Below are 11,309 nucleotides of genomic sequence, written 5' to 3'. Positions count from 1 at the left end.
CTTCCTTCCTTCCTTCCTTCCTTCCTTCCTTCCTTCCTTCCTTCCTTCCTTCCTTCCTTCCTTTCCTATTTATTTAGCAGGGTTTCTCTGTGTAGCATTATTTTCTTATCTATGTATCTATCTATCTATCTATCTATCTATCTATCTATCTATCTATCTATCTATCAGGATTTCTCTGTGTAGCCCTGGTTGTCCTGGAAATTGCTTTGTAGACTAGGCTGGCCTCAAACTCAGAGATCTAGTTGTCTGCCTCCTGAGTGCTTGGGATTAAAAACATGCACAACCACTGCCCAGATTATCTCACTTATTTGTTTACTAACTGTATGAAGTAGTGCTATTAGCTTTTGAAAGTTAAGGTACCCCAGGTCTGACAAACTGGGTAATAACTTGCTTGTCCCTTCTTTCTTCCCTTGCACAGTCAGGAGGTAGAGCTTGGATTTAATTACAGGCAACTCCAGAGCATTACAATAGTAGCTTTCTATTCATTTTAAAGAAAATTGTGTGTGTGCTCGTGTGCTTAAATATAACCCCTTCAATTACAGTGGCTGTTTATTGTGTTTTTTTTCTCACTCTGGCCTGCTCTGGTCTCTTGCAGAAGCAGCTGACGCAGGATGATGACACGGACGAGGTTGAGATTGCTATTGACAATACAGCCTTCATGGACGAGTTCTTCTCTGAGGTGGGCAACCTTCCCTTGGTTTTTGTTTTTTTGTTTTTTTCCTGAATGTACATGAGGAAGCAGAATTTCCTCAGTAAGAATAAAGGCACCTCAGATCTTTCAATGCTGGCAAATGAACAGATGGGCAGGTAGAGCAGTTCCAGGGAGAGTCTGTCTTTAATTCTTGAGAGTATCTCGACTTTACATCTTATTAAGGAAGTCAGAAGAAAGAGGCCGCAGAGATGGCCCAATGGTGAGAGCACTTTGTGTTCTTCTTGAGGAACCAGGTTGGTTTCCCAGCACACACAAGGTGACTCACACCATCTGTAATTCCAGTGCTGATGATCCAAGGCCCTTTTCTTGCCACTGCGGACACCAGCCGTGCACTTGGTACGCATATACATGTAGCCAAAACACCCATGCAAATTTAAAAAAAAAAAGATTTTTAAAAGTCAGCAGAGGGTAAGTTATATATAATTAAAGAGAGACTTGAAACATCTTAAGTACATGACAACATTTTAATGATGTCTTTTCTTATTTAAAGTTATATAATTTAAATACATTGTCAACCATAGGGTCACAGCTAGGAGTAAAAAATTGCTTCTTTAGGCCTTTGATTTGTATTAGTGAAATTTGTTGTTTCTTAAAATTTTTCTAATTGCTTTAATTTTGGTGGTGACAGAGAAAACAAGATGTTACTGGCTTATATTTGTAAAGCCACATGTGCCTACAGCTTCATGTGTACTTCGAGCATGAGGTCTTATAGGATTGAGTGATACTGAGAAGTGGAAGCATGAGGCAGGAGTGTGTCAAGATGTCAACAGAAATGAGGACTTCAGAGTTTTCCGTACTTAGGTTCAGTCATCCTGCTTTTCACCAGCTGTTGATTTTGTGAATGTTCCTTAACCCGCTGAGCCTTATTCTCCTCATCTGTAAACTGGGATTGGTTATATAATGATTTTCCACAGGGTTGGATTGGGTCTGATTAATCTCATAAAACATCCCAAATGTTGCCAGGCATGTATGCATTCAGTGAATAGTACTTAATTCCTCCCCTCCTCCCCCCCTCCCCCCAGTCTTACTGTCACTGAAGTTTCTGTCTCTATTTGTCTTAGTTAGGGTTTTACTGCTGTGAACAGACACCATGACCAAGGCAACTCTTATAAGGACAACATCTAATTGGGGCTGGCTTACAGATTTAGAAGTTCAAGCTATTATCATCAAGGTGGGAACATGGCAGCATCTAGCCAGGCATGGTGCAGCAGGAGCTGAGAGTCCTACATCTTCATCTGAAGGCTGCTGACAGAATACTGGCTTCCAGGCAGCTAGGATGAGGGTCTTAAAGCCCACACCCACAGTGACATACCTTCTCCAACAGGGCCACACCTTCTCCAAATAGTGCCACTCCCTGGGCTGAGCATATACAAACCGTCACACTATTTATCTTTTCATTTCCCTGGAAAGAAACAGAGATCTCATTTTCTTTGTGAGGGGTAATTCAGGAGTTTTCCACAGTCTGGATTGTGGGTGTGGAAAGTGGACCTCCAGATTCCCCCAAATGGAATGGAGTAGAACTTGACAGTTCATGGCTGCTCATCTGTTCAATTAAGAACTGGGTTGAATCCTACTGGGCTCCCTTGTCTAGCCTTAATCGGAGAAGATGTGCCTAGTCTCGCTGCAGCTTGATATATCAGGGCAGGTTGATATCCATGGGAGACCTCCCCTTTTTCTGAAGAGAAATGGAGGAGGAGTAGGTATGTGGGGGAAGGGAGGGAAGGATTGGTAGGAGAGAAAGGAGGGGGAAAACTGAGGTCAGGATGTAAAATAAATAAATTAAAGAAAGAAAGAAAGAAAGAAAGAAAGAAAGAAAGAAAGAAAGAAAGAAGGAACCGTGTTGAAGCTAACCTGAGTGTGTGCTGTTCTGCCTGGAAAGTTGGCTATAAGCCTCCACAGTGCCTAACTCAGCTAGTGAGTGGGTGCCACCTTTCAGTCAGTGACTCAAAGTGAGGTCAAACAACATGAGTGTTGTTCTACTTTGTGGACGGTGGAAGTGGAAGACAATGCTCTTGTTCAATGGTGGAGGTGGACTTGAGTTGATGTCAGAAGTCGTCTCCAGTCACTAGTCTTTCCCTGGTGACTTACATGCAGTAAGGAATATCTTCTCTGCGATGAGGAATCTTCTTTAGTACCTCTGTTCTCTCTCTTTTCCTGAACCACAGGAGAGTCCCAAAGAGCTGTATTCCTTGCAAGTTAGGAAGATGGTGGGCTTTGGTCTGTAAGTAAAGGGTTGAGTCTGTTTTCCTGGTTGGTACTGGGTACATGGTCATGACCATCCTTTGTCAGAAGGGACACACATAGAGATGACCATTGCTGCCCAGACACAGCCAGGGACTGTTAATAAACAACAGGTCAGGGATGGACATGGCTGTAGGCTCAGTAAGAGTGTTCACTCTGGATGGCAGTGTGAGATGCCATGAGCACTTGTGAGCAATTATTTGAGAAATTGCCTTTTTTTTTCCTATTAGAAATGTATTTGTTTAAAGATACTGCTCTTAAAAAATTAAATTACATTTATTTATTTATTTAGTGTGAGTGTGTGTCAGTGTGTGCATGCATCTTTTTTAAAAAAATATTTATTTATTTATTCATTTATTCATTATATGTAAGTACACTGTAGCTGTCTTCAGACACTCCAGAAGAGGGCATCAGATTTCGTTACGGATGGTGGTGAGCCACTGTGTGGTTGTTGCGATTTGAACTCAGGACCTTTGGAAGAGCAGTTGGCACTCTTAACTGCTGAGCCATCTCACCAGCCCCTGCGTGCATGCATCTTGACGTGTGTAGGTTAGAGGATGACTAGAGGTAGTTGATTCTTCCTGGCCAGGTGTCTAGCTTGGGTAATGGAAATGTCTTTACCAAATGGATCATTTTGCTAGCCCTCTCTCATAGATTTAGAATGCACATTATCTTTCTAAAGGCTCCAGGAAGTCCCACAGTGAAGAAACTGGCTTTACTAGGCTCTCTCAGTGTTTGGTTCTTCACAGACATGACATGGAACTTTTATTAAGGAGGTTAAGTGACTGCACTTTGGGACAGCCTATAGATAATAGATGTACTTGCTGTGATTTTTTTTTTTTTAAGCCTAAAAGTATGAGCTCAGGCTACTAGCATCATTGGTTTTTGCTGGGGTTCTCTGCCAATGAGTGGCTTTGGTGTCCATGTGGTGGGTAAACTGAGCAGGCAGTCGTTGGGGGTCAGTGCTTAGAGGTTCTAACTGGAGTGGATCCAGGTACCTACAGGGGCTGTTGCCAAAGGCAGCCAGCGTTTAGAGAAGTTACTCAGCAGAGTTTTTTCTGAGGGAACAAAGCTTAATTTACTGGGGCTTGCCCTCTCTGTGGCCAGTGTAAAAACTATGAACTCTTTTAACTCCTCCAGGTCAGCGAGAAAGAGAAGGAAAGAAAGAAAATTCATACACACACACACACACACACACACACACACACACACACACACACTGAATGGATGAAACAAAAGGCAGAATCCAATAACTTCATACACACAAATAAACATGCATATATACATACACACATAGTACATGTATACAAACCTACAGATAGGCATATACATATTGACACATAGAATGTTTAGAGCAAAGCTCCAGCAAGCAGGCTCCAAGTATTTCACATATACATAAGTAAATAAATACACACAATTGGTAGAAAGAATAATGTTCTAATCCCCATTCACCCAAACCTCTCTCTCTCTCTCACACACACACACACACACACACACACAGAGTTGATGAATATGGGAGAAGCAATGTTCCAGCCACACCATACTTTATTCTTTCTTCCATGACATATATCCCAGCAGAATCTTTCAAGCAGTATACAATTATAATGTGATTACATGTTTTCTTCTAGTGAATGATTATGAAAAACAATGTGTTTTCCGATACCTTTACAAGAAATAACATTACATAGTACAGTTATTCTGAAAAACCCACATATATTCATAATCAAGCAACCTGTTATTGATTAACAAAGTTTAAGCAAGCAAGGTAGTTTTCTCTGCCAGTTTCTCTTACTGACAGGCAGCAGTTTACAGTTATGAAGAAAGAAGTAATTATTTTATTGTCTTTAAAACTCATCTTGTAAAAAATCTTAAAAGAATCACAAATTTAAATTTTTGTATAAAAATCAGTCATATCTGTCTTAAATCCTCAAAATGCACATCTCCTCATCAACAATTATTAATAAATCTTATTAGGAAGCTGAGGGCAAAAATGAGTATAAGAAATCAATTATCACCAGTCTGGCCTCACTGAGAGTCACATCACCAGTGCTGCCATTGTTCTAGTTCCCTGACCATAAAAGGTCCCTAGCTTAACTAGTAAGAGTGTGTGTGCCTTTCTGAACTTCATATTGTTCCCTAAGATATTTTATATAAGAGCCAGTACTAAAAACATCTCAACCTAGCTTCACTAACAACTTTATTTTTCCAAATGTTTTCTAAGGGTGGTAGTCATTGTTGACAATCTACATCTCTAAATTCTTCTCTAGGGTGGTGAATCATAATCTGCTCCAGCAGCAATGTCTAAAAGAGACCAACATTAGTATTTCGAATGCCAGAGATACTGCCCAGTGAGGGACTGGAAACCTCCTTAAAGTTTTCATATAACTCTTAGATTAAGAGGGATGCAAGCAGAGCAGAACTCCACTACAGCATTAAAGTCCTCAGGACACACAGTTCTCAAGGTCATGCCACACCAAGGCCCATGGCACAGAACTCACCAGTTAGGCAGAACTGGCTGCTCAGGGATCCACCTGTCCCTCCCTTTCCAGTGCTAGGATTATAGAGATACCTCTATACCTGTGTTTTTATCTGGTTTTAGGAACTGAATTCAGCCTCTTAAGTTTACAAGACAAATGCTTTACCAACTGGACCATTTCCCACAGCCTCAAGCATGATTATTTCTTGGAGTGTAGCCATATGTTGATTAAACAGACATTTACAGAGTGACCCTGTGTGTTTGGTACCATGAGTTCTATCATGTAGTCTAAGATGAGAAACGCAGTCCTAACATTTGAAGTGATCTTCACTTAACATCCAAAGTTCTCCAGAGCTAGGCTGGGGCAGGGGTGGGGGTGGGGTTAGGTAAGGGTGTGTGTAGATGGAGCAGTAGGAGATACAGAGGGACTAATATTGAAGCGTGGGATTGGCTGTTTGGGTTTGAGTTTTGTTAGACCTAGAACCTTTCAAAGTAATTGTAATGTGGAAATCTAGGCATTAGGGTCAAATCCAGCAGGTTAAGAACCTCTTAACTCTTTCAATAGGGTATTGCATTCGAGGTGGGTAGGTAGCTTTTCCAATAGTGAGGCAGGAAGCTTTGGCTAGTCATTTGGCAATTTGCTTTTGACCTGTCTTTCCCACCTACTTTTCTGCACTTCTTTATTGCTGGGAACTACATTAAAAATGTATTTATTATACAGATTAGAAGATTTATAAGTCATATATGTGTATACTGTGCCCTGCTTCAAGCCACTGTCCTTACTGTACCCTTGCTTTCTACTGTGGTCCCTCTTTTAAGCTCTTAATAGTAACTCACCTATTTTCATGGGTTGAGTGTGTGTGTGTGTGTGTGTGTGTGCGCGCGCGCGCTCATGTGTAAATTCTGTATGAGAGAAAATATACCTAGTTGACTTTCTGAGAATGTTTTAACATTGATTTTCCTCCCATAACAAGATAAACTCTAGTTCCATCCACTTTCCTACAAATGACAATATTTTATTCTTTTTGTCTCAATAATGTTCTTATATGTACACATTTAAAATCCATTTATTAGGTCACAGATACTTGGGCTGATTCTATATCTTGGTAATTGTGAATATTGCAGCAGTAAAATGGGTGTGCAGTGTCTCTGCTGCATGCTGACATCATCTTCAGGTGTATTTGTAGGAGTGGTGCAGCAGAGTCACGCACAAGTCTGATTTTAGCTTTTTGAGGAACCTCCATACTGATTTCCATAGTGGCTATACTAACTACATTTCACAGTGCCTATGCTATGCTTATGATTGACATTCTGATTGGGGAAGATTGGTGTTTCAACTTAGTTGATTTGAGAATATTGTCTTAGAAAACTTGTTTTTATTGGTCAGCACAACTCTGAGGTCATTCTTTTCACTCATAAAGAGAAGTTGGAACACTAATCCAAGTCTTGATAAAACCCTTTAGGGACTTGGGCGTTTAGGAGAGGAAGAGATTAATTTTTGAAAATTATTTTATTTTACTCTATTTTTTCTTCTTTCATATATTACATCCTGACAACAGTTTCTCCACCCTTCCCTCCTCCAGCCTTTTTACCCCCACTCCACTCTCCCCCAGGTCTCCTTCTGCCTCCTCGCCTCTCCTTAGAAAAGGGCAGGTCTCCCAGAAATATCAACCAGACATGGCATAACAATAAGACCTGGCACATACCATTTCATCAAGGCTGGGCAAGGCAACCAGTAGGAGAAAAAGGGCTCTGCAAGTAGGCAAAAGATTCAGGGACAACCCTACTCCCTCTGTTAGGATTTCCACAAGAACACTAAGCTACTCAGCCATGACATAAATGGGGACTTGGGTCAGACCCCTACAGCTTCCCTGATCTCTCAAGTTCCCAGTCCCAGACTCTGTGTGCTTTGTTCTTGTGGTGTGTCCCTGACCCCTCTAGTTCCTCCAGTCCTTCCTTCCCATTCCCAGCAGGACTCTCTAAGCTCCACCTAATGTTTGGCTGTGGGACTTTGCATCTGTTTTCATCAGTTGCTGGATGAAGTCTTGGCAGAGACTAATTTTTAAGCAGAATAAGCAAAACATTTTGCATTTCCTTTTACCTCACCCAGCCACAGTCTGCCAGAACTTTCTCTGGTGTCTGTTTTCTAATTCAGTTTCACTGAAGAATTAGGTCCAGGGGAAGGAGCCATAATGCCTGCTATGGGGCGATGGCTTGGTGGTTAAAGCAGTTGCCACACAAGTGTGAAGATACGGCTCAGATTCTCAGGACCCATGTAAATGCCAAGTAGGCATGATTTCCACCTGTGATTTCAGCCTTGGAACAGAGATAGGGGATCCCTAGAGCAGGTAGCCATGTCCAGGAACACAAAATTTGCCTGAGTGACCCTGCCTCAATGAATAAGGTGCTTTAGGGATTGAAGACGATTCGCTACACCAATCCCAGGCATTTACACATGTTCACACATGCACATTTGTCCCTGTTGTGGTCTGAATATGCTTGACCTATGGGGAGTGGCACTGTTAGGAGATATGGCCTTACTGAAGGAGGTATAGACTTGGTAGTAAGTACGTCTTTAAAGTTATACATGCACACACACTCACACTAAAGTCTGGCCAGTGTGCTCAGACTTTCTTCCTGGCTGCTTGCAGAACACTGTCTCCTCCTGGCTGCCTTCAGATTAAGATGTAGAACTCTGGGCTCCTCCAACACCAAGTCTGCTGGTGAGGTTCCATGCTTCTTCTCATGATGATAATGGACTGAACTTCTGAAAGTGCAGGCCAGCCCTAGTTAAATGTTTGCTTTTATGAGTTGCCTTGGCCATAGTATGTCTTCACAGCAATAAAATCCTAAGACATGCCCATATGTGCTCATACACTTGTAGACACATGTATACATAATACACGTATATGTATAGAAATGGAAAAAGACAAAAACAACTTCTTCCTTTCAGTTAAATGAGCCTGGTTAGTATCATGTGGTCATTTTAATTGGCAGCACCTACCATCAAGAGAGGGTGACCTGATGTCCTTTGGTTTCTGTAAATGGCTACTGGGGACACTAGGATTGCTGTAGGATTAAATGAGACATACTTTTAAAGGTGGTGCATGGCATATAACAAATGAGAGGTTATTACTGCTGTTTGTGTTTAGTGTTATCATTTAACATTCATTATGCACTTGACGTGGTGTAAGCTTGTTCAAGGTCATAAAACTGCTAAGAGGTGGAGCTGAACCCTGAACCTGCTCTGCTTGCTATTGTGTGTGTGTGCTTTTTAAAAATTGTATCATATAGAGTCTCATATTATTGACAGATCATTGGGATATAGTCTGAAGATCAATATATAGTAAAAGGGCACTGGAGATGAATTAGCCTTGAATTTAGTGGTAATTTGAAAAACTTACTTTTTGTTTTTTCCCCAACACATCAGCAATGCTTCTGTTCACTGTGTACTTCTGATAGGGAGTCGTGGTCAGACAGAGAAGTAAGGTACAACATGATCTCTGCAGAATGCTGCTGTAACCCATGTTTCCTTGTTCTCTCTCTCTCTCTCTCTCTCTCTCTCTCTCTCTCTCTCTCTCTCTCTCTCATGTATACATATGAGTGTGCATCCATGAACATGCATGTATAAGTCAGAGCAGGATGTGAGTGCCATTTTTGTCATTCTCTGCTTACTGTAGTATTCAGATAGGGGCTCTCACTGAACCAGAAACTCACTGTTTTGGCTGGTCTTTCAAAAGCTGTCTGTCTTTGCCCATCAATGCTGGGTCTACAGTCATGTCCAGCAATGCTTGGCTTTGCAGAACCAATCTTACAGGATACAGGTTGGACATGCATACCAACCTGATGTGGGGGTGAATGAATGCACATGAGCTTAACAGGGAAGGGGTCTGTGGTCCTTACCTGGTTGAGAAGACAGGGTCTGGATGCTTGGTTCAAACCTCAGTTTCCTCTTGTTTGAAGGTTGGTTTGAAGCCTCTGCTTCGGTTCTTTTGCATGAAAGGACACAGTGATGGTGACCTCACAAAATGACTGCAAAGGGCCGAGCATTGACTAAGCGTATGATAACGTGGGGTAATGTCAAGCACATGCTTTTACGATTAAGTACTTATCAGTTCCTACACAGCTTCTCCCCACATCATGATTTGTTTGATGATCTGGTGAATGCACAAGAGGAAATCACATGTAGCTGTCACTAAGAGATACTCTGAAGTTCAGAAATTCATCCCTCAGGAAGATGAACATTTTCAAGAAAAACTGACTCAATGCTCAAGGAGAGAAAGGAGAAGGGCAAGGGCAAGTGGTCTAGAGACCACCAGTGTTCACAGGCAATAACATATATGATCTCACCTGGTACAACCCATAACTTATTAAACTTTAGTTTTCTAATATGAATAATACTACTAAGTACTCTTAAATCTTTTTTGTTAATTATTAAAACACTATATAACTTGAGTAGTTGTACATATTTATTAATACTCTAATATGATAACATTAATATTTTATTTTACATCTTTAAGCAATGATCTTACAGTGAAACTATGGTACATCTAAGTCAGCATATTAGTAGAGGGGGAAAAATCCTTTGAGTGGCAAAAACGCTGATGTGAAGGATAGAAAGGTTAAGCTTGATCTTTGCTATATTTTTGGAGCACTTTAATAGGTTTTTAAAAAGACATGACCCATCCATTGGAGAAAAGGGGCACTGGAAGCCACCTGTATATTAAATCTGCATTCCATACATTAAGATTGTATTGTGTCAGTGACAAGGTTCTTGTTGGTTAATTGTTGTAGTGCCAATGTCCTCTTCACTTTGGGATGTGACAGATAGGCACATTGGGTGCTGAGGTCTCTTCTGTGTCTGCTGTCCCTACTGTGATCTGCTTCAGGGCCCATGGTGCCCAGGCAGCTGGTACCTGTGGAGGAGCTGAGGTACACTTAGTGCTCATGCAACAGTGTCCTCTGATGGTGTTCTGTCATAAACCAGAATCGTTTATGGCACACACCTATGCAGACAGGAACCTTAAAATGTGCAGAAATGGCCCATGGCTGTAATTCTGGGTTCTGCTCAGCATTTGGGTTACCTTGTAAGTATTGGGTCACAAAAACATGTGTCCAGGAGGAACCTGTCTGTTTTCTGATATGGCCTTGATGAGTTTCTTTCTTTCCCCCAGCCCCTGTCTCCTTCATCTGCCTCTCTTCTTTCTTACTCCTTTCTCTGGTTTTCATTTTCTGTTTGCTTTGTTCTCTTTGACTGTTTTCCTTCCTCCCTGTCCCATCCGCATCCTCTCCTATTCTCACTTGGAGCCTCTTCCTCATACTGTTTGCAATTACTTCTGGTTGTCTCCACAGTTCCCTCAAGCTGAGTGTGGAGGGGACGAGTGTGGATTTTAATGACTGTTCTTTATGGACTAATTTACTGGACAGTGGAGATGGCACTCCCTGGGCAGCTGAAGATTTTTTAATGCTCTTCCACAAACACAGAAGGTAGACAGCTTGCAGCAGGAAGCTCTGCTAAGCATTCCTTTTAGAAGTGGACATATTTCCCCTCTTTGATGGTGAAGGCTGTTGTCTTTTTGATTATAGATCGAGGAAACACGGCTCAACATTGACAAGATCTCGGAGCATGTAGAGGAAGCTAAGAAGCTCTACAGTATCATTCTCTCTGCGCCGATCCCAGAGCCAAGTGAGTGTTGACTTGAGTCACTGTACTGACCCTTGGCACTGGGGCTGAGACTGACCCTTGGCATTGGGGCTGAGACAGGCTTGCTTTCTTCTGCTCTGAGAATAGCAGGGGAGCATACACATTCCCTTGTGCTAATGTACATATGACATCACATCTCACCTCTCTCCCTCTCTCCTTCCTCCTCCCCCCCTCCC

The 11,309-nt window shown here is 41.8% G+C and overlaps 1 protein-coding gene across 5 annotated transcripts in view; it reads left to right on the top strand.

Annotated features, from left to right (window-relative positions):
• Positions 1-11,309, top strand: part of Stx3 (syntaxin 3) — a 44,313-nt gene that overhangs the window by 16,733 nt on the left and 16,271 nt on the right. For all 5 annotated transcript variants that reach the window (XM_021192880.2, XM_021192871.2, XM_029537806.1 and 2 more), the window contains exons 2-3: positions 596-679; positions 11,016-11,115. In XM_021192880.2, the coding sequence (XP_021048539.1) occupies positions 596-679; positions 11,016-11,115 (184 nt within the window). The remainder of the gene's footprint in view (positions 1-595; positions 680-11,015; positions 11,116-11,309) is intronic.

Source organism: Mus pahari, chromosome 1, assembly GCF_900095145.1.
Source record: "Mus pahari chromosome 1, PAHARI_EIJ_v1.1, whole genome shotgun sequence".
In the NCBI taxonomy this organism is placed as follows: domain Eukaryota; kingdom Metazoa; phylum Chordata; class Mammalia; order Rodentia; family Muridae; genus Mus; species Mus pahari.
Note: the sequence above shows the minus strand (reverse complement) of the source record. Positions and strands in the feature narration are given on the sequence as shown.